Source organism: Penicillium subrubescens, assembly GCF_028828155.1.
Source record: "Penicillium subrubescens strain IBT 31985 chromosome Unknown utg000006l_segment0_segment0, whole genome shotgun sequence".
NCBI classification, from domain to species: domain Eukaryota; kingdom Fungi; phylum Ascomycota; class Eurotiomycetes; order Eurotiales; family Aspergillaceae; genus Penicillium; species Penicillium subrubescens.
Window position 1 is genome coordinate 2976970 of NW_026643156.1, and position 22828 is coordinate 2999797.

At 50.6% G+C, this 22828-nt stretch overlaps 9 protein-coding genes across 9 annotated transcripts; 6 read left to right on the plus strand and 3 right to left on the minus strand.

Annotated features, from left to right (window-relative positions):
• Positions 1–481: 481 nt before the first annotated feature.
• Positions 482–1494, plus strand: met16 (phosphoadenylyl-sulfate reductase (thioredoxin); the record flags this gene model as incomplete). The annotated part of the gene is made up of 2 exons (XM_057155541.1): positions 482–659; positions 746–1494. 2 exons carry the CDS (start codon positions 482–484, stop codon positions 1492–1494), a joined length of 927 nt encoding a protein of 308 aa, XP_057006671.1.
• A 653-nt stretch (positions 1495–2147) lies between these two features.
• On the minus strand, positions 2148–3658 carry N7473_009603 (glycoside hydrolase family 30 protein; the record flags this gene model as incomplete). Its single annotated transcript, XM_057155542.1, has 2 exons — positions 2148–2749; positions 2803–3658. The coding sequence occupies 2 exons, from the start codon at positions 3656–3658 to the stop codon at positions 2148–2150; spliced, it is 1458 nt and encodes a 485-aa protein (XP_057006672.1).
• Positions 3659–5584: 1926 nt separating this feature from the next.
• Positions 5585–7060, plus strand: N7473_009604 (putative pathogenicity factor; the record flags this gene model as incomplete). The annotated part of the gene is made up of 1 exon (XM_057155543.1): positions 5585–7060. The coding sequence occupies one exon, from the start codon at positions 5585–5587 to the stop codon at positions 7058–7060; it is 1476 nt and encodes a 491-aa protein (XP_057006673.1).
• A 761-nt stretch (positions 7061–7821) lies between these two features.
• On the plus strand, positions 7822–9195 carry N7473_009605 (uncharacterized protein; the record flags this gene model as incomplete). The annotated part of the gene is made up of 1 exon (XM_057155544.1): positions 7822–9195. The coding sequence occupies one exon, from the start codon at positions 7822–7824 to the stop codon at positions 9193–9195; it is 1374 nt and encodes a 457-aa protein (XP_057006674.1).
• Positions 9196–9698: 503 nt separating this feature from the next.
• On the plus strand, positions 9699–10007 carry N7473_009606 (uncharacterized protein; the record flags this gene model as incomplete). The annotated part of the gene is made up of 1 exon (XM_057155545.1): positions 9699–10007. The coding sequence occupies one exon, from the start codon at positions 9699–9701 to the stop codon at positions 10005–10007; it is 309 nt and encodes a 102-aa protein (XP_057006675.1).
• A 2778-nt stretch (positions 10008–12785) lies between these two features.
• On the minus strand, positions 12786–15392 carry N7473_009607 (SNF1 family serine/threonine-protein kinase; the record flags this gene model as incomplete). Its single annotated transcript, XM_057155546.1, has 3 exons — positions 12786–13945; positions 14004–14836; positions 14989–15392. 3 exons carry the CDS (start codon positions 15390–15392, stop codon positions 12786–12788), a joined length of 2397 nt encoding a protein of 798 aa, XP_057006676.1.
• Positions 15393–16413: 1021 nt separating this feature from the next.
• N7473_009608 (snoRNA-binding rRNA-processing protein UTP15) lies at positions 16414–18042 on the minus strand (the record flags this gene model as incomplete). The annotated part of the gene is made up of 1 exon (XM_057155547.1): positions 16414–18042. The coding sequence occupies one exon, from the start codon at positions 18040–18042 to the stop codon at positions 16414–16416; it is 1629 nt and encodes a 542-aa protein (XP_057006677.1).
• An 843-nt stretch (positions 18043–18885) lies between these two features.
• N7473_009609 (uncharacterized protein) lies at positions 18886–19188 on the plus strand (the record flags this gene model as incomplete). The annotated part of the gene is made up of 1 exon (XM_057155548.1): positions 18886–19188. One exon carries the CDS (start codon positions 18886–18888, stop codon positions 19186–19188), a length of 303 nt encoding a protein of 100 aa, XP_057006678.1.
• A 467-nt stretch (positions 19189–19655) lies between these two features.
• On the plus strand, positions 19656–22380 carry N7473_009610 (uncharacterized protein; the record flags this gene model as incomplete). Its single annotated transcript, XM_057155549.1, has 2 exons — positions 19656–19873; positions 19944–22380. The coding sequence occupies 2 exons, from the start codon at positions 19656–19658 to the stop codon at positions 22378–22380; spliced, it is 2655 nt and encodes an 884-aa protein (XP_057006679.1).
• Positions 22381–22828: the final 448 nt, after the last annotated feature.

The following is a 22828-nucleotide window of genomic DNA, read 5'->3' on the forward strand; positions in this document are numbered from 1 at the left end:
GCCCTTTCTTTCCTTAGTCCAATGGATTTATCAGCCTGCAGGGCATCTTTTGAAGGATCTGGACGCTATGCTATTCATAGCTAGTCGAAGCTCCGAGAATCGCCTGCGAGCCATAATGCGAACACCCAAATTGGCTGGTTCGGTGGCCCACACGAACCAACTGCGCATCAATTGCGTGCTCAAAGGCGGTCAGAAAAATTGCGTGATTGCGTCTCTGCAGCCATGGCAGAATTTGACGGCACTGCAGCCGGATGAGAAATGCCAGGCGCTCAAATGTCTGTCCGAGATGATGTCGTGCTCAATTATCCACTTGCTCTTCTTTTATATTCCTGCAATCGTTCACTCCATTCTCCCCCTCCACGCTTCTTTATTTGCCCCCAAACGCCACCGTCTGGTGTAAAAAGTCCTGTGATTTGAGTCTTGCTTTGCATTCCTGCATATCATATCCTCCCCAACCTTCACACCTTCACACACACACACAATGCCCGGCAAGGACTATCCCTCGGACCTGGAGAATGGCATCGACTCCAGAGATGCCATGACTGAGTCTGGTTATGTGAGCGGTGGTGGCTCCAGTGATGACTATGTCCCAGAGATTGTCTTCACCAAGCCTCACCTCCAGTTCCTCAACCGTCAACTGCAATTCCTTGAGCCACAAGGTATGTTTAACATTGCTTTTTCTTCCAACCTGGAACCCCGCTTTTGCCGGAAGATCAGGGTCTGACTCGAGACCCCCTATATATAGATATCCTGAGATGGTGCATCACATCACTTCCTCACCTCTTCCAGACCACGGCCTTTGGCCTCACTGGTCTCGTCACCCTGGATATGCTGTCCAAGTTGGAGGTCCCCCGCCCCCAGATGGTTGATCTGATCTTCCTCGACACACTGCACCACTTCCCCGAGACTTTGGCTCTCGTGGACAAGGTCCGCAGACGTTACCCTCTCAACAACGTGCATGTGTACAAGCCACTCGGTGCTGACACTGCCGCTGAGTTCGAATCCAAGTATGGCTCCCGTCTCTGGGAGATGGATGACCAGCTCTACGACTGGGTTGCCAAGGTCGAGCCTGCTCAGCGTGCCTACCGCGAGATGAATGTCCACGCCGTTCTCACTGGCCGTCGCCGCAGCCAAGGTGGCAAGCGTGGTGACCTCGACGTCATCGAGGTCGACGAAGCTGGCCTCATCAAGATCAACCCCATGGCCAACTGGTCCTTCGACCAAGTCAAGGCCTACGTCAAGGAGCACAACGTCCCCTATAACGAGCTCCTCGACCGTGGCTACAAGAGCGTTGGTGACTGGCACTCGACCCAGCCTGTTGCTGACAACGAGGACGAGCGTTCCGGTCGCTGGAAGGGCCAGCAGAAGACCGAGTGCGGTATTCACAATCCCCGCTCCAAGTACGCCCAGTATCTGATGGAGATGGAACGCAAGCGTCAGGAAGAGGCCTTGACTCAGGCACTGCAGTCATCACTTGCCTCTGCTGCCCAGTGATTGATTTGCTTCCCTCGCCTCGTTTCCCACTTCGTTCTTGCATACCCTCATTGGCGTTCTCTGGATGATACCTTTCCCCCCACCTTTGATTGTTATTTTAGCGACATTTCCCTTTCCCATACACCATGATTCTTCCCCCCATGATAAAAAATAGGGAACGTTGAGATCTACTTCTCTTGTTCCCTTCCAACTCCCCCGCACATATTCCTGTCGTCTGTGTGATTCTGTACATATGGAGTTGGACTCTGTTCCACGATAATGACCTTTACATGATAGATTAAAAAACACAATATCATCACTGCATTAAGATCAATTTCTCCGATGTAGTCTGTAGTCTGTGTCCATAGTGAAACTTTAAACTGCATATCTTCGTTTACAGGAATCATGTTCACGTGACACCCTAGCCCTAAATGTCCGGTACAACTTGAAGAGAAACACCCTTCTCTTGATTGAACCTTCATTCTCAATCAGCATACGGTAGAACAAGAAATATCATGATTCCACTGAGCGAGTCCTTGTATTGAAATCAAAATTCAATTTTATTTCGGTGGGCGATGTTCTCTCCTCATTCCCCTAGTAGTAGCTCGGTACATCAAGGCCAACAAAAGACGCTGATCTAACCAATCGATCGTATAACATATCCTATCTGACAATCACACCGCAGGAAGCACCCAAGTAGTAACAGACTCACTAGGAATATTCCCGCTCCACTCCTGCCCACTCTGCGTCGACACCGTCACATAAACATCGTTACTAAAAGTATTCTCAATAACCACGGACCGGGTCCCATCAGGATTCAGCGACGCAACAGACTGCACACCACCACCATTAGAGTAAGTATAACTACCACTCCCACTCAACACAATGGCACGAGGCGGCATAAACTTGCTAAACTGCGCAATCATGTAGTACGCCGGATTGAACTTGTAACTGCCACCGCTGATCGTGACCAAACCTTGGCACGTAGCGCAACCACCGCTGGAAAGATGCGGACCGTCGGAACTGTCGGTTCCAAGGGTCCAGGCTGTCACTCCGGAGGCCCAGTTCTGGAGGGGTCCCATTGTGAAGTCGGCGGCTTGGTTCCAGGTTCCGGCGGGTGTCCAGCATTCGGTCATGTATTGTTTCACGGAGGGGTTTGTGTTGTGGAAGTCGGTTAGGACGGTCCAGTCGACATTCGAGGCGTAGCAGTGCCATGCGACGGAGTCGACGTATTTTCCGGCGGTGTTGATGACGGTTTGCGGGTAGGAAGGGACGTCTTTTGTTGGAATGTTAGATTGAGCTCGTGGTTTGCGCAGGTGCGTGGCTTACCGGTGTTATGGTCGTAGGCCCAGATATCCGTGTTCAGACCGGCGTTTGCAATAGCAGGACCGATGTAGTTTTGGATGAGCTGCGCAGATTCGTCTGCAAAGACATACATGGTTGGGTAACCTCCTTGGCTATTTAGAGGCTCGTTCTGAATAGTGATTGCGTCGATATGGGCACCGAGATTTGCGTAAGCCTGGATGTATTTCACAAAGTAGTTCGCGAATGCACTGGCATATCCTGAGCTCCCGGTGCCACCGCTCAAGTACCCATCGTTCAGATTGTTGTTGGTAGTAGTCCCATCAATGACGCCGTTCAGCTTCATCCAGCCTGGAGCGCTCCAGGGAGATCCAAAGATCTTCAGCTTGGACTGCAGCGACTTCATCGTGGCCAGCATCTTTGCCATCGCGGTCCCCCGATCTCCAAGATTGAAGCCAGACATAGACGGGTCCGCAGAGCCTCCATTATCATCATATGTGTATGCAGGATCTCCAGATAAATCCGAGGCCCCGATGGTATGACGCATCAGACTGAAATCAGCACCAGAGCTAGTCATGAGACTGTTCAGAAGGGACTGGAGATTGGAACTGGAGAGTGTGTTGAAAGAAGTCACCGTCGCATCGGTGACTGCCGCGCCAAAGCCGACAATGGTCTGCTTATGACCGGAGCTTGTATCGTCAATGCTGAGTTTCCAAGTTGACTCTGATCCTGGGCTGCCGCTACCCTGGACGGGAGCTGCGATGGGAGAAAGTTTGTAGTTCCCGGCAGAGTTGGAGCTGTATGCTGATGCTGAGCCGGCTCGCTTCTCTGCAGCATGGCTGAGAGCCGCGAGGCTGAGGAGAGTCCATGCAGTGTAGACCATGGCGAAAGTATCTACAATAAGCTCTGTGGTGTGGAAGATGAGCTGTTGAGAGGATGTTTCACAAAATTCCAGGCGGCAGAAGCTGTGGCAATTTATACCTCTGGACCGATGTACCTCAGCATCAGCGATGCACACCGGTCTAGTAGTATTCAGCTAGCATCTTGTTTGTTCGGGGTACATCCTATACGGTAAATCAATAAGCGGGCCCCTCTCATCGGCATTATAATGATCCCTCAGCAAAACCCGGCGTCAGAATTGACGGGCCTATTTCCCTGCAGGGAATAGCGTGGCAGCGATCCATCACCCCCGCAATTTCCCGTAACCCGACAATACTACTACGAGCGGGAATTAAAGCCACCCAGAGCTGAAGAATTCTATCTCGCCCCTCGGAGATGAGTTGCCGTGAAGTATGATTGTTGAGTTCAAACCGACAATCCGCGTAGCTTCTACCATAGCCCGAAGAGGGAAATGGTCAATATGAGCTCGTTCTCGTATTGGACATCTTTTCTCACGTCACCAAGCTGAATATCTGCAGGACTAATTCTATCGGTGGATACTGCTAAAGCGCTAATAAGTTCACAATTTCCTTCAGCTTCTTAACCTGGCGGGGATTGGAACCTGCAATGCTGATAAATGATGACAGCACGGAATGCATGTCAGCTCATGGCATACCCAGCGAATCTTACTTTGCCACAACAGTTTCTTAGGTTGCGTGACGAAACAGTTGCTGTGTCTCGTTAATTGTCTGATATCTATACCCATTTCATGATGGGTGGACGTTTATTCTACTATCGTGATTCTCCTAGAAGTCAATTCGATTATGTGGCCAATTTCTTTCTATTCTTCGGCTTCTAGAACTATACCCCGAAAAAGATGACCTCCGATTGGTCTGTCTACAGCGGAGATCACAGAACGGAAACTGATCTCCCGTTCTTGGCTACACTGCTAAGCTTTTTTTGCGTAATGTCAGCCGTGTCATCTATGTGACTGAGGTCGTTGATAGTACCTCATAAATCCTATCGAGTAATTGTCAAAGCTTTAAGGTAGAATGGTGAGCTTCTCTATATTAGCCAGAATGCTAGAGAAGTCCTTGAGTAAGCAGGACAAAGGGAGAGAGACAGTATCCAAAGACTTCCTTCCAAGTCCAATGAAGCCAATTGACCGGGGTATAGGCTTAAAAAGGGCTTCTCTTCGCGATCTGCAAATCTGCCGTAAATTGGAATAGCTTGCGCGTCTGGGGTATTTGATTAGTTGTATGGGAGTTTTCGAAGAGATCTTTCGCATATTCGATGACTTGAAGACCAACTGATGATAGGTTCGAAGCTCAACTATGAGAATCAGATCTTGTCAGCCATGCTCATTTACTTACAGATAACAGCAGCCCGAGGTCTTGTTATATGATCTTGTCATTGTTTGAGAAGAAGCTTTATCATGCTGCCATCCTTTCCGGCACGATGGCATGTTTTCGAAGCAATTGGATTCTCTGTAGAGGGCTGGGCTATAGGAACCTGCGGATATCATAGCATCATCTGTAGTCGGTTCTGGGCGAATCGAAGCACCACAGAGACCGGTAGTTTTCGGTCCTGTTTCTGATTCTCGTGCTGGTAAGGTTGTATCTCTAGGCTGGTTCTTCAAAGGTAGTATCTAGCCCCGTCTTTGATGCTCGTGCGGCACGAGAATATTCGTCAAGGCACCCACGCAAACAAACCCAATTCGGAAAAGGTGTTGCCAGCTTAAACGGTGCAGGAAACTTCCGGCAGCGTGTCTGTCCCCCGACCTCGAATATTTCTTCCTTGTCCCCTCTCTTCTTTCCCCATCCTTCTCCCATCTCCAGCACCCTCTCACAATTCTCCCATCTTTTTTCCATCTCCAATCACACACAGAGAGACACATACCTTATTGATCTCACCCTTCGTCGCAACAGCAATGTCCCCACCCCCGTGGAAGGGCCAACTGCCTGGGGTCCCGGACTCCCAAGTTGGATCTTCGGATTTCTCCAGCCAGGACTTCCCTTGGAATCAGCAACCAGCATTCCCTACGCCGGAGTCAGTCGACAGACATGCCCCTCATGAACCTATGGCGATGGACCGTACCATGACCAGACAAGGGCAAGAAAACCCCTTCAATCACCACGCTATCATTGCAAATAGCGCATCCGAGTCCCTCTCCCCAGAGTCACAGGGTGATCTTCCAATCACTCCAAATCATATCGACGGAAACATGGTAATGCCTCCGGGACGTTGGGTCTGGCGGCCAATGGACTCATGCCAAGACTCGTTCCAATATCAACTCCCTCCCATCAGCTCACTTGACTTTGGTCAGTACCTCCCTGACACTTGGAATCCGACGACTGCTTCTCAACTTCCTCCTTTCCCATGTGGTGGCCAGCCCACATCATCTCCGACCCCCTTCGATGCGGCCGAATTTGAACGTCTTAGTGGTTGCATCCACGATCATTCTCTCCCTGAAACAGCTAGCGAGTCACTAGAGCCACGTCCTGAAGAAAATAAGGACGTCGATTGTGAGCCTCATGGATTTGCACCGCTGTGCGAGTTCTCCCGCCCATGCAAAATGTCTCCCAGCCCTGATGGAGTGCATTTTCGGAAGATTGTTTCCCATCTCTTCGGCCGGAATAAGGCCTCAACCAAACTCTTCCCAGACTATGTTTGGGTGTACTATTGTCGCAAGCACTACCAGCGTGCGCGGTATCGGGCCGAGCAATGGCCCTTTAACCAGTGTGAGTTGCTGCTGCAATCCCTGGACAGAATGGAAGAATGGGGAAATGTCCTCTTCTTTGAGCTGCGCCTTCGCCGCCGAGAGGCGTTGCGCGCTGATGGCCAGGACGAGAGGCCCACCCCTACTGGCCTTCTTCGCAACGGTCGTCGGCACCCAACCGCGATCACCGCCCCGGTCCCAGAATGGCTGCAGCGTGAAGTTGGAACGGAGAAAAGTTTCCATGACATTCGCCAGATCGTGCAGCGAATCCGGAGGTACCTTACCCACCTAAAGAGAGAAGAAGACACTAAGAAGACCGCACGGGGTAAACCGAGGGGCGCCGCAACCCTGTCTAAGGATAGCAAGAAGCTCGCGCACAATGCCGCCTACCGCGAAAAGAACAGCCTCGTCCGTTTCCCGGATATAGAGATCCTTCCAACCTTCCACCCAAGAGCGTTAGAAGAAGCCCGCCAGCGCGCTTCTCAGAAAAAGCGTGGCAACAAGGATGGGGGCGAGGGCGCCAACGACCAGGAAGAGCCACATGCGCAGGAGGAGTACTCGGAGGATGAGGGCGAGGACATCAATAAGAACGATCGCCAAGGTCAACGCCGCAAGGGCATGAAGCTGGTCACTCGTGTCTCTGCGAAGGGTGCCATCAAGAAGCCTGCGGCTAGGAAGAGAAAGTGATCCCGCAAGCAGGAACAGATTGTGATGGCTGGCTTGGACGAGCAGTGGCGGGTACAAGGACAGATAACTATGTCTTTGGTTGCCTGCTACAGCTTGGACTCGAGCCATGCCCAAATTGTAACTGATCAATGGTTTTTCACGCAACGATCAGTTCTCATCTAGATACTGAATGAAGATTGATTGAGTTTTGAAGCGTGTAGACCTTACTGGTTCCCCGGAAGAAATCCTTGCCAGTACAGAAGTTGTAAAATCCGTGAAATTCACTTGTATTGTCTTGATGCACGATTATGCAGCCCACGTTCATAACTTCATGGGCAGTGTGGTCACTACGGTAATAGTATGCGGGTACCCGATGAAGCTAAGCGGTTTGTTAACTAGTCTAGCTAGTGCCCGGTTGAACAATACACAAAAGCCACGTCTGAATATTGCACGTTATTAAGGTTCTTTCTCCGATGTTCAGTCCAGATTACAATTATTGTGACGTGTCAGCACTAATATTCAATCACCTGCATATGAGATCACGCGCGAACGAGGATCTGCATTCCCTATGAGGAGAGCCTATCGCCTGCAGTCCATTATGTCCTAGACCCAATGCCGTGTGCGACTTCAGCAAGCCACCAAAAGCTCGGTCTTTCGAGTCCACGCTAAGAAAAATTCTAGGCACGGCGCTTATAAGACACCAGGCTCTCCTCTCAGCTAAACATCTGCCTTTCATCTAATTATTATTATCCTCTCTCCACACAGTTTCTGTCAACTAGACCATGTCCTCCACGATACCCCAACCGCCCGGCATTCCCATCCTGGGAAACCTCTTCGCTGTCAATCCCAATGAAACCTGGAACTCACTGATCAAACTCGCCAAGGAATACGGCCCAATCGTCAAGATCAAGGTGTTGGGAAAGCAAATCGTCTTCATCAGCAGTGTGGAACTACTCGAGGAAATATGCGATCAGCGACGGTTCAGAAAATGCGTCACGGGCCCTATTGTGGAAATGCGCCATTGCGCGAATGACTGCCTGTTCACCGCATACGACAATGAGGCGAGCTGGGGAATTGCGCATAGAATCATGAGTTCCCATGTTACTCAGGCTGGGACAGATGCTTGTTTCGACGACATGGCGAAAGTTATCCCAGACTTGACGTACAAGTGGACGTTGACAGACAAGCAGCCGGTTCTTATTACGGATGACCTGGATCGTCTGCTTATGGCCTCAGTTATGCAATGTTTCTTCAATCAGCGCGTTGAGGCCCTGAGGGACCCTGAACCTGTGATCATTCCAGCTCTGCAGCGCATTACGATGGAAGCAATGAAACGGCCCACGCGCCCGAGGCTCCTCAATTGGCTTTGGTATCAAAAGGGCTTTGAGAATGATATCAAGACTATGCGTGATTTCGCGAGTGAAATCATCAAAAAACGGGAGGGAACGCCGGAAGAGTCTCGCAATGATTTGCTGGATGCAATTCTAAATGGTACTGATCCAGAGACTAGAAAGCAGCTCGCCGATACGCAAGCTGTGGATGAGGTTGTTACTATGTTCATTGGAGCCGCCACTAGCTCTAACCTCGTCTCTTACGCCCTGTACTACCTGATGAAAAATCCCGATAAGCTGGCCAAAGCACGCGCGGAGATCGACTCAATCATCGACTCGGATCAGATCCAGCTCGACAAACTCAAGGAATTGAAGTACTGCGAAGCCATCATACGAGAATCATTGCGCTTATGTGCCACCGCTCCAGGATTTAACATCGAGCCCGTTCCGAAGCAAGACAAAAGCCCTGTCATCCTTGCAGGAGGCAAATACGAGATTCCACACGACCAAGTCATGATCGTCGTCTTGCATGCTGTCAACCGCGACCCGGCAGTCTTCGAAAACCCTGAAGCCTTCATTCCAGAGCGCATGCTGGGTGAAAAGTGGGATAATCTCCCGAGCGCGGCAAAGAAAGGCTTTGGGAATGGTAAACGCGAATGCTTTGGAAAGATGTGGGCTTTGCGCTGGTCTATTTTTGTGCTTGCGAGTATTTTGAAAGATGTTTCTTTCGAGTTTCAGGACCCGGGTTACAAACTTGTTTCGAATGGGGCTTTCAGCGTTAAGCCATTGAGCTTTTACGGCCTTGTCAGTCCACGGACAAAGTGATCCGAGGATTGGGGGCAGAATTTTTCTTTGTTATCTTATTACAGTGTCAAGTATATAGGTGGGCGAACAATGTATGGTTGATTCCTTTGGTTTTCCGAAAGCCGTTGTTACACTCTTTGTAACTTGACTATTTCCAGGCTCTGCTTTGACTGTTATTTACATATTGACTTTCTCTCTGGGCCATTTCTTCCATGATCGATTGTTAATAGAATCTCTCTTCAATGGGCTTTCTTAGGATGGAACAATGAAATTGTCCAACTTTTAAAAAACCATTGATTAATATACAGTTTCTCAAAGAATGAATGCAACTCGGCCCCCTCGAGTCAAAAAGTTGCATTAAAAAAGCAGTCGCCGCAACACAAGTAATCGCTCACTCCCTCACTCTTCTGAGACTTCAGTACAGGCAACTAGCGCTTCCTAAACCTCACTTACCAACCCGCCTCAAACCTCTAAACATTCAGTCCTCATCCCCATCAGCATTTTCACTCCCTTCCTCCTCCAACATGCAGCCCCGCGAACGATTCCTCGAGCTACAACACGAGCTCATCGACACTCTTACATCATGGATAAACGGTACTTTCTACATGCCACCTGAGGCAATGGCGTCGGTTCTGGAACATGCGACTCACGATATTGCGATGTATCGGTCATATGGATTGGGAGGCTGTTACTTTTATTTGAAGTGCACCGATGTCATTGGTATGATGTCCTCTGCAATCGGCGAGCTTAGGAGCAAGCGAACATTTACTTGTCAAGTTTCGCAGGCTATGGAGGATGCGGTGCGTGCGCTTGAACAACTCCAGGTTAGTTGATATCATTGATTTTGTTAATCTCATATTTTCAAGCTAGGTCTGTTCAAAATTTTGCGGCGATATGGGGAACGATTCTCAGGCTTTAAGGTATGGGTTGGTCTTTGGATCACCAGGTTAAACCTCGCTATGAATGAAAAGGTTTCTTAACGATCTCAGGTTTATTCCACCTCTTTTTGTAATCAAGCTAAACCAAATTACCAGATATGTGTTTAAAACTGGTCTGTGGCCAGAAATGAATTAAGGCGTACCTCATCCTCCTAACCAGTACGCAGGCACCTCCTCGCACCCACTATCCAAGAATACCACGGCCATCAATGAAGCTGACAGACAACTCCAACTACTGCTAGAAGAATATCACGAGCAATGCCCAAAACCGACAATCCCCACCAGCTTAGAATCCCCCAGCCTCATCAAACCCCCAACACAGAATCAGGTACTTGTATCCTCCAAAATCCTAACGAATCCCCATGTCCAGGGAAAATCTCGAAAGCCGTGGCCTTGTATTTGGACAGCACAATATTACATCGCGGGACCCGGCAGGTACTAGGACAGCACCCTAGCGTCCGTCCCCAGAACCCTCCGCTCCATGCAAAGAACCCCAAAGTCTAAGATTACCCTCCCGAACACGTTCCCTCGGACGGACAGAGAAAACAAAATGCGATATACCGCCCCAATTCTCCAACCTTGTCAGCGTGATAGGAAGCAGAGCATAATGAGACACCCTCTTCAAGATGACGCTATGTCTTCGGCAATAATGGATCCATATATCCCGAGGAATCCGGCTACACAAGTTTGCCGGATTGGAAATGGCCTTTACTCGTGTTCGAGAGGTGATTGAAGCGCTCTACAATCAAGCGGGATGGTCTAAGACCGCTAGGATTCCAGATATTATGTTTCGATCTGTTTTTAAGTGATTATTTAGTTACTTTGGTGAAATATTTGCAAGTTGAAGTTTAATCTACCAACAAGAGGTTTGTTTTGTATACATCCCGATCAGAAGTATAATAATTTATATTGAAGAAGGTAAATAACCTTATAGAGCTATCTAAACTCCATAAAGTGAAATCTTGCCAACCTGTAGGTTCCTGGCCACGGCATACGAAGCGTTAGCAATATTGCAGATTCAATATACGCATAATAACACTTAGTACGAGATTACTCGCTGTCAGACAGGGAGACAAACCTCTACAATGGAATTCTTTGAGGGTTATATTCAAAGAAACTTTAGTGCAAGCAAGGTTGTTCTTGGAACTACCGTAAACCAAGGGACATTGCGTCCAAAGGGGTTACAGATTCACGAGAGATTTGTTTTTCATTGATGAATTTCTTTGCTGATATAAATAGAGCTCTATTTTTATTCACCATGCTTGTTTCAACTGAAAAAATCGAGACTGAAACGCACTTCTTTCAATGGCTATATTATTGTCCTCAAAGGATGTCCTCCTCGATTGTTCTATCTTTCGACAAGTAAGGAATAAAGAATAGTCGATACATAGCTGGCAACCTCGAGATAAATACCTCGTCCTCGCCCTTGTACTCTCTCGATACCTATTACAACCCAGAACATCAATCATGCAGCCTCGAGTTTATTCTTAGACTTCACTCATTTGATTTTCATCTCTACAACGTTCATCTTGTTTCCCAAACTGTGAGTTACAAAATCATAGATCGACAAGTGTCAAACGATATGTCTCAATACGTTCACACAGCTGCTGATCCCGAGTCGGTGAATTTACCCCCATTGCAACTTGGGCCTTCTACCCAAACTCGCCCCTGCTTACCCTCTATTCACGATACTCTCGGTGATATTCTTACCTCGCCACAAACACAAACCACTCAACCTCCTAACCTGTACGAGTACGCCGGTACCTCTTCACAGAAAACCCCCCAACAACACCAAGACCATCAATGAAGTGGACTATGAGCAACCCGGGACTTGTGTCTTTCAAGATCCTAACGAACCCCGATGCACGGGAGAACCCCGGTGCGTAATGAAAAAATGCTTTGGACAAAGCGAGACGTTCAAGGCACGCATGGGTCTTGTACTGCCGGAAACATCACAACAAGCTGCCCTCCAAGTACGAAGCATTTCTGACCACGTTGCAAAATATGGAAAATTGGGGCGGAATATCTCATTTTGTCCTATATGTGAAGCCAATCTTTCGTTTTAATAAGGCTGGGCCTGAAGAAGAAGGTCCGATGCCAGTACCGGCCTGGGTACAGAAGCTGAACGGAAAGACAATGTGCTTTGATAGTGTTCGAGAGGTGGTCGATGCGCTTTACAAGCAAACGGGGAGGCCTATGACACCTAGGCGTCCAGATGTTGCGTTCTTGCCGGTCCTTTACTGATAGCGCCGACTATGGAAGAGGATGATGTTTCTGAGGTAAGTACTTAGTTTTCTGTTCCGGAGGAGATGGGTTCGATTTTGCAATTTGAAGTTTAAACTGCCAATAAAGACGTGGTTTTGTGTTTTGTGTACATCCCGATCAAAAGTATCATAATTTATATTGAAGAAGGTAAGATAATAGAGAAGAGCAATACCTAAACTCCACAGAATGTGAAAAGTCACAGAAGAAAAGAAAAAGACACGCTTGCTTATGGAAAGATTCGAAAAATGACACACCAAATGCAAAATCAAAATCCATGTACACAATCATACTCCACTCCACACAAACACACACCAGCAAGAGACATTAACAAAGATGAGCCCAGGAAAACAGGGGTTGAGTTTGATGGAAAATGTCATGATCATAGAGATAAAATGAGATTCAAGGAATCTAGCTAGCCACGGCCAGCTGTGCCACAAGATCCGATGCCACATCAAGGAATGGGTATGGGCTAGTGACCTCCTTCTCCTTGTTCATGAAGCGCTTGCTGATCGGGTGCCACTCCGTATCACCATGGGCACGAATAACGTTTTGGTATCCATCACACTTAAAGTCAACCATGTAGTTGTTCTCCTCGAGTTGGTAGAGCTGGATATCGACAAAGACCCAGACTCCGTGCGAAATACTGGGTAAGCCGGTATTTTGCGAGGCGGAGGAGGGGGCGGATACGCCGCCGTTGTCGGATGTGGGGGATTTGATGTCTTTGTCCTTGTCCTCGGCGGGGGCGGAAATACCGGAAATGTTGAACCGCCGACGGAGCTCTTCGAGGTCGCTGCGGCTGTTGTAGACACTGGTTGATGCTCCGGGGGGTTTGACGCCTTCTTTTAGCAGGCGGGCGCGGATAAACCAGGGATCCTTGGGAATGTAGTAGTCCGATGGGAGTTCAGGGTATTTGCTTTGCAGAGGCTTGGGTTTGTCTGATGTCGCATCGGGCCCAATGGTTGTGCCGGACTCAACAGGCTGAATATCCCATACTCCACCTTGAGCAGCAATCGCGCGGTAAAGGTACAGCATTGCCTCGTATGGCTGATTCCGGGAGCGAATACCAAATTGCCATTTGCGGGATCTCTTGGGCTGTTGTGTGATGGGATGGCCAATGGGCGGTTCAAATCTCAACTTATCCAGATCGACGACACTGCGAGAATGAGGCTTCAATGCACGAGCTGTGGCGGCCTGCTCTTCCGGAGTCAGTTCTCTGCGTTCAGACCCTGAGCGGTCCTCCTCGGCACGAGCTGCTTCCCGTCGGCGCTCTTCGAGACGAGCTCTCTGTTCTCGGTCACGTTGCTCCATGAGCTGATCGTGGACGTAGGGCAAACTTGTAGGCAGAATTCGGACATGGCTGAGACGCAGGGGCTCAAATTCGTCGGTGTCATCTTGTTGAGTTTCCTCTGGTCGTGGGCGGCGTGAGACACTTGGGGTTCGGGCAGGTGCCGCAGCTGGCTGTTCTTGGGATCTTGGAGCTGCGGGGGCTCTTTGGGCAGGAGCTGGTGCGGTTATTTTCGACGGGGGTGATGATACACTCTGAGCCAAGATATTGTCATCGGTTGGAGCTATGAGGAACATAGAGTTAGCCAGCCTGCACCGACAGGAATCAGAACAATAACTTACAATTGGTCTGCATCATTTCGTTTTCAACGACAATCGAAAAGGCATCCTTGATCGCACTAGGCTCCGGGTGACGTAGGGCATCTTCAATATCTTCCCGATCATATCCCATGCTCCGCTCCAGCTTGGACACAGCGATTTGGTGAATCTTGTGCTGCACAGGGACTGGCTTTCCAGAGCCGACCTTGCGAGGGTCAATCTTACTCAGATCCACATCTGTAGCAATGAACTCCTCCGGTGGAGGCTCGAGGTACTTGGGGAGGTTCTTGGTGAACCATGGGTCTTGTCGAATCTCTGGAATGGTAATTCTGTGCACCGGGTGGACCTGAAGCATGGCGCGAATGAGCCGGGCTGCTCCAGGCGAAATGTACCCGGGAATGTGGAAGTTGCCAGCAGCGATCTTTTTGAAGAGAGCGGGAATATAATCATCATCAAAAGGCAAGCGGCCCACCAGAAGCACGTAGAGAATAACACCGCAACTCCAAACATCGACCTCTGGGCCGGCATAGAGTTTTCCGGAGATGACCTCGGGGGCAGCATAGTTCGGACTTCCGCAGCTAGTCTTCAAGAAATTTCCGTCCGTCATAATGTTACTCAATCCGAAATCAGCAATCTTGACACTCTTCGTGCTGTCGATGAGCAGGTTCTCGGGCTTTAGATCACGGTGGACAATCTTGTGTCGATGGCAATACTCGACGGCGCAAATAATCTGCTGGAAGAACTTGCGGGCCTCATCATCACCACATTTTCCCTTTCGAACCAAGTAATCAAACAATTCGCGTTCGGCGTACTCGAGGACCATCACAATGTCGGTTTTGGTGGCGATCACGGTGTATCTAGTGGGAGAGGCGGGGCAACTCGGTCAGTCAACCAGTACATACCAGTACAATTGTATAAGTGGGGGAGAAGGGGAGAAGGGAGAAGGGGGAGGGATCAATTCCTCCTAGGGGTAAACAGAATGAGAGAGGAAAGGGAAGCTATATCCTACAATTTAATGATGTGAGGGTGTCGTAGCAATTGCAGATACTGAATCTCTCGCTCCACGCGCCCAACCATGTCCCGAGACAGCAGCTTGCGCCGTGAGATGATCTTCAGGGCCACTTGCCGTCCACTTGGCTGGTGGATAGCAAGCTTGACCTTTCCAAACGATCCCTCACCTAGTATCTTGACAGTCTGATACTGATCGAGGCGCTGCATATCCCGCATAGTGGCCGGGGACTGGGTCGTGGGGTCGGGGCGACCGGTCGGGCGCGAGGGCGGAGGCATTGCCATCGCGGAGGGGTTGGAGCTGGTAGCCTTGCTGGTACGTTCACGTTCTCGATCTCGTGGACGGTCGCGGTCGGTGGGAGCGAGAGGGATCGAAAGATCTTCCTCGTCGAGGGCGGCGGCCATGATGAAAGGACAGCGTGACAAGCGTGACGTGATTGATTTTCTGGGTCGTCCCAAGCGGAGGCGGGCTTGCTTACTACTGCCCGTTGGCTCTTCTTGGGATTTTTTTTCTGCCCTTTTTCCTTTCCCTTAGAGCATCGCCAATCAGTCGGTCTCGACCCTCCCCACAATAGAGCCGAAGGTGGAGCTGAACAGTTGGTTTTGCTGCTCAGGTGGTCGAGGGGCGGGGCGGATGGAGGGGGTGGAGGGTTGGGCACGTTGCCAAGGGTTAACCGAGGGAGATATTGTGAAGGAAGCGTATGTCCTGACGATGTCGAGAATTCCTTTGAAGAACTTGGATCTCGGGATCTCTTTGAGCGGGGAGAAAGATGTCAAGTCCGAAAATTCTCTTGTCGTGGGGGAAAAGACAGAAAAAGAAACGGTGGACTGGCCGATCACGGATTGGGGACCTGACGTGGTGGCTGAGATCGCCGGGACGACGTTTGGATAAACTCGGCTTACAAAGTACAAAGTACCTCCCAAGTACCAAGGAGTGTCCCGTGCACCCTTACCTCAAGTACAGCACTTCGATTAGATGGACTAGAAGAGTTGAAGAGTTCCTCGTACGATTCTGATAATTAATCGAAAATTACCTTATTATTCAACTACAATACAGGCCGCTTTTGATCCAGACCGCTACTTCAAAGACATGTAGTATCTAGAACACGGGTCTATATGATACGGGACGAGTTTATGCTGCGCGGAACTACATAGATGTACATGGCCAGTGATTCCCCTTGAATTTAGGCAGTTTACACTGCAGTCTCTAGATTATCAATCCGATACTTCACACAGACTCGGAACTAGAATCATCCAAAGATTTTGAAATGTGGAAAATGGTCGACTTTTATTTTCTATGCAATATACAGAATGCTCAATGGCCCGCCATATACACCAACTGAAAAGAAAATCCAAGGTCCCAAGAAAAGACACCTGCCCAAATATTAAACTCCAAGCCAGTTTCACATGAGAGCTATGGTCTCGCTCAATTGACCTTCAGCATATCCAGCATGCCTTTCGTTTGGCATGCATGCTGGGCCATCTCGACCTCATCCCGCACTCGCTTATGCAGACGCTCCACCTGCTTGTCAATCTGGGCAGACTGGCCCAGATTGCCCGAGTAGATGTCGAGGACATTCATGGCAACTTCGACACACAGATCTACTAGACGGGGTTCGCGGATGTGCTTGTAGATCCAGTGCAGAACGGGCTGCAGAGTGACTTCATCGCGGTCTTTGAGCGAGGAACGGAGAGCGGAGCGGTGACGGAGGGCTGTGAAGAGGGTGAGTTGGGCGGTCTTGTCGGTAGATGAGAGGACTTGGTCGAGGGCAACGGAGTAGCGTCCCTTGCGGAGATCATTCTCCCATGGCTGCTCCTTCTTCCGTTTCTTGCGATCCTGGCCTTCAATCACGATATCCACTCCCTCGCCGATGAAATCACGTCCACGAAGGCGCTTTTCCCAGCCGGAGCCGCGCAGCTTCTGCTTCTTGGCAACTTGCCGATCGTGCTCCTCCAGTTTGCCCTCCAGAAGAGCTTGCATCTCCTTTTGGCGTTCACGCTCCTTGACCTTTTGTTGGCCAGACAGCCGGGTCTTGATCGAGAGAAGACCTGACTGCATACCCACAGCAATGTGCCTATCCTCATACGCTATACCAGAGGTGATAACCTTGAGCGACAGAATAGGGGAGGGGTACTTGGATCCGGAGACGGGGTTCCACCCGGTCGTTTCAAAGACCTTCATGTGGCCATCCAGCGCACCACTAATAAGGCGCTCTCCGTTTGATGCCAATGCAAGAGACGTGACCGTCTTCTGGTGGCTCTGAATAATGTGTAGCGGCTTTCCAGCAACGATATCCAGCACGCCGATCTTGTTGTCGGCAGCAGCCAGAACCGTGGTACCCGCCGGCATTGGCAGCACAGTCTCAATGGGAGCGGCCATCTTGAACGTCATAGCCGCACGGCCTTCAACACGCGGGTCCCAGATACGAACGGTACGATCGTAAGAACCAGAAACCAGCAACCCAGAGGAAGACATCGAGCCCGGCATGTAAGAACCGCTTCGTACGTAGTCAGTGTGACCGACAAACGTCCGCGCACTCGAGTCTGACGACAAATCCCACAACCGAACAGTACGGTCATCACTGGCCGACAGGAGCGCTGTCGGGTCGCTGGGCGAGAACTTGCTCACCCACACCGGCTGCTTGTGATCCGTCCATGTCTTCAAGATGGCACGCGAGTTCACATCGAAGACCTGCAATTTACCCGTATCATCACCCGCCACAAAGATACGACCATCAGGGCGGACATCTGTGCCGCGAACTGTGTCGTCAAACCGAGTAATCGTCCGCAGAAGCTTGCGTGTGCGAATCGAGTAGATTTGTACTCGCGCACCAGTGGTCACCGTGAAAACGTCCGGAGGTTGTGTCAGAGAATGGAATGCGGCGGAGGAAGATGGGGCGGAAGGTTGAGTGATGAGATTGACCGGGCCATTGGCCGGCGAAGGAATCAACAGAGGGTTCTTGAAGGTGCGCCAGTATTGCTGCTCTGGAGTAAGGCGGGTTGAGGGCAGCGAGGCGAGTTTCACCTGCTGCAGAGGCAGGACGGGCGCCGCCATGGTGATGTGTTGGGTGCTATTTCAAGCGCCGGGAGAAGGCGTAAGACTCAATGAATAGAACCAAGAATGCCGAGACAGAACCTCGTGGCGCGCAGAGGTGTCTGATCGTAAAGGCTGGAGGATCTTTTTTTCTGCCGATCAAAAAAGTTTCGCACTGATTGGGAATGGCGGCGAGAGGTGTTGTGGCCTGAGGCAGATCTGATCGGGGCCATTCTCAGGCCACAAGGCTGTAAGGCCGTAAGGCTACCAGGCACTCGTTCATCCCGCATCATCTCGATTCGGCGGGGTGCATTCATGGACAGCTGCATGCTGTGCACTGCGATCTGCAGGAGTTGTATCATTGTTGAAATATTGACAGCTCGCAGATAAAGTTCCAGTTTCAGAGATGGCATTCACCAGTCTACCTGGAATAGCGATAGCCTCTTCTTGACGCTATTTCTAATGATGATCTATATCTGACATCTCAACTCCATGATAACCAACATCTTCCTCAAGCTTGATCTATCTTTGGCTACAAACTTCATACCTTTGTGTTATTTTCTTGCAGGCTCCCGGGTTCTTCATCTCGATCTCTCTTTTAATAATAGAAATGGCCCGATGGGCAGTGATCGGAAGTCTCGGCGTTGCCCCATCTACTGGGGCAGTGAGGCAGGCAACAGCCAATGTGTCTGACATCGGAAGCAGGGAGAGTTGTACATCATCAATTATCGAGAACTGTCTCACTATGAAGGGAGGAGGTCAATGATATTATCAATAAGATCTGAAGAGTATTCAAATTGTCTGGCATAGGACTCGTTTCGTTGACTCAAAGCGGGGAGGAAGTGGTGTGTTTTGCTCGTCGCCATGGCAATATTTACTTTCTACTATCTTGTCAACCTTACAGGTGGAGAGCTTGTGCCTGACAGGCGTGTAGCAGATCGAATGAAACCGGATTCACAAACGACGCTATCGAAGGATGACGATCACGACTCTGGACCAGTCGCCAATCGTTGCACCTCCTGGCGGGGTGAGATGCCCCTTTGTCCACTTGGCTGTGGTCGCGGTGGTTGCGGTGGCTGGGGAATCTGCGAGAAGCTGACGCCGCCGATCCACCCCATTCTCGATTTCTGGCTGGGGTTGGGTGCAATGAGCGAGGATGTGGAATGAAATGGGGACACTGTAATCTATCTTGCATGTTGGGCTTCATGTGCTGAGCGAGGCTGGAAAAGATGTGTAGTTTGAAAAGTAGAATAAGTGTCAATAGGGCTGACGTAGTTGTGAGGCACAGTCCATAGTCACTGGAGTCATCACAGACTTGTTTATCGATAAATCCCGTATCAGTGTATTGTCATGTATGGTCATATCGCCCGGATCCACCGGGGTCGAGACGCCTGAACCAGGCTGAATCAGGGGTTCTGTCCAATCAGACCAGTCACAGCGTGGATCCCCCAGCCCCCTCAATACAGACCTTGACATTCCAGAAGGTGGGCGTTTATCTTTTCCCCCTCCTCACTCTTCTCTTCTTTTCAGATATCTTCAATGCTGGTTTGCCCTCTTTTATCCCCTGGCTACTGAGCTTGTTTTTGCATCTGGTTGAAACAGCGAGCTTCTGAGCAATCGCTCCTGCAACCATCATGTCAAAGCTCACCAAGATCAACCATGCCGCAGGCATCTTCGCCGATATGTCTGTTGATGGCCCCCCCATTGGCACCCTGGTCGCCATCATTGATCGTGCCAAAAACCTGCCCAATCGCAAAACCATGGGCAAGCAAAACCCATATTGTGCCGCACGACTAGGCAAAGAAGCAAAGAAGACCCCTACCGACCTGCGTGGTGGACAAACTCCCAGATGGTACGTTGATACAACACTCAAAACAATCCCCCTCTAAGCCCAACATTGATTAACATGTTGGAATATCTAGGGATCACGAGCTCCGCTTCACAGTACATGAGTCACCAGATTACTTCAAACTAAAGGTGTCCATATTCAACGACGATAAAAAGACAGACTTGATTGGAGAGACCTGGATTGACCTGCAGAACTTGATCATCCCCGGAGGAAGCCAGAACGACCACTGGCATCCACTCCAGTGCCGAGGCAAATATGCTGGTGATGTTCGGATCGAGATGACCTACTACGATACCCGCCAACAAGACGAGGCGGTCATTGTGAAGCGGAAAGAAGCGGCGGAGAGGGTTCAAGGCAAGGCTGCTGCTGTCACTGGCCCATCAAGCTCGGGACTGTCTGGCCCACGGTCTTTGGAGAAAGTCAAGAGACGGCCTCTACCTACCGATCCATCTGGAGCTGCGCCTCCCCCTCCGAGGCCCTCTATCCTAGAGCAGACTCAATCGGCTCCTCCACCGCCGCTGCAACACCCCCAGCCGTCACGACCGGCCATGCGTGATCATGCTCACACCATGCCCGCACCCACCCCGGTCACGAATCCTGATGCCCTCCCATACCCTTCAAATCAACCCGAACCTTCCTATGACAATCCATCTTACAACCAATCTTACAATGCACGCGCCCCGAGTATGAAGACTCGAGGGACATATGATGCCCATGATGCATACCACAGCGAGTGGGACAATCCAGCTCCCGCTCCCCTTCCACCCGCTGGCACGATGAGACGAAATGTCCACGAATCGAAATATCCTAACGAAATTTCTCAACCTCAATATGAAATTCGCCCTGTTCCTACGATGCGCAGCCACGTAGACTATGATCAGCCTCGGGACTATCGTTCAACATCAGAGCCGCCGTTCGAGTCCGATCCACATGGGAGTCCACTGTACGACCGGGCTCCCCAGCCACAAGATGCGTACAGCTCGGTGGTCTCTCCTCAATACAGTGCAAACCCCATGACATTTGGTCATGTTTCCACATTCACACCACGAGCACCTGGTCATGGCGATGAACCCGCCCCCCTGCAGTATTCACGTCCAAGTTCCTCCTCCGGGCCAGGGGATGATCTCCGATATCAACCACGCACCATGAAAGCCCTGCCGGCTCCTCGAAGTGATCCTTATCATCCAGAATACGCCATGATGCAGCCGCGTGTGGAGGATGAGAATGAGGATGGTCCCCCTCCTCCACCGCCCGTTCATAGGTCTCGCATGGCCCAGCCACCATCACCCGTGAAAATGCCCAGTCAACCACCCTCGCCTTACACACCATACAGCCCTGGGTATGTGAGCCCTGGGTACGCGAGGGATCCCTCTCCGTCCGTGCCAGCGAGTTTGGTGGCTGGTTACGAAAGTGAAGAACAAGATCGGGTGTTTGAGGGACGAACTAGCCGCAAGGGCAGTACCAGTCACATGGAGGATGAGATGATGATTCCTCAACCATTGTCAGCATCTCTCAGCTCGGCCATGGTCCCGGTATCTAAGCCTTCGCAAGCCCCCGTGCCAATCCCTATGCCATATGAGGCCCCTATCTATCCGCTCCGAACGTCTCCGCAGCCTATGGATGATCGAAGCTCTATCAGGAGTAGAGGTGGTTCTGTGAGCCCGGATACACGCATGGTCACTCGCAAGTCCGTCAGCCCACGTCCCTCGACTTCTCGAGGCTCCTCCGTTCCATTCTCCCCCGACTCCTACGATTCGTACAACCCACGGTCGTCTCGGTCGGTGACGAGTAGGGAACCATCGCCGGCATACGATTCTCTCTCTCAAGCGCGAGATGCAGCGGTGCGCTCGGAGGTCGAGCCTATCCGTGACCCCGATCAGCCCATCATCGGTGATGATGGCCGTGAGATTGATCCGTCTGATCACCTACCTACAGACACTTGGGCACCTGAGCCAGAGAGGAAGACTCCTCGCAAGCCTGAGGTGATTATCCGGTTCAAACACTCCCCACGACCTACCTCTCGTGGCAACGACTCCTCTCGCCCCGCCGGCCCACCTCGAGTGGGATTTCGCACTGAGACTGATCGCCCGAGCAAGAAGTACACGCCGACCCACGTTCACACTCGTGAGCCTGTGGAGCGAACTCCGCCTCGCGCGGACCGGGGCCACGATAGCTACGGCAGCTACTCTCATAGTCGGGGCTACAGCACCCCAACCTCAGTAGACCGCCCACGCTCCTCGCGGGGCTCTGTGTCTCCTTCTCCTGGCTCTCGTTCGCCGCTGTACGATTATAACACTGGTCCTCCCATCCCATCGAAGGTGCCAATTTCCCACGGGTCTCCAGGATACCCCGTTGCCGCTAGTCATGTGAGCACTGGCAACCCAGGCATGGACGCCCTGAGCCGGGAGCTCAAGACCATCGACATAGGCTCTGTGGCATGCAGCCCAAGCCGAGCTGTGCGCAAATATGCGCCTCCTCGGCCATCGGCTACCATGGGCTATGCCAGCTGATGAGAACCGACCAAAAACAATAATCTTTGAATTTTGCATATGATGATTTTATGTACGGTTATGTATTGCCTGGGTGGTCTCCTTCGATTTTATACCAGGACTTATGGTTATGATTCAAATTGTGTATTTACTGCTTTGTCTTTCTTTTTCGAATATCCGGCATGGCGGCGTTTTTGGACATTGCCTTTTGATGCACTGTTCATCTAGTATCTGCTCTGTACAACGAAGACAAATGATACCTACTTTGACTTTTGATTGCCTTTCGTGCTGTTAGTTTCCTTGATAACTTAGATTTGTCTAGTTCAGGGGAGCAAAAATAGACGCATCAGCATTTCGCTTAATGTCCACTGATCTCTCTTATCGCAACGTAGCAATGGGATCCATACACCTCTGATAGCCGACCCAACCCAACCTAATCTCGGCAGATCGATATCGCTTATCAACATTC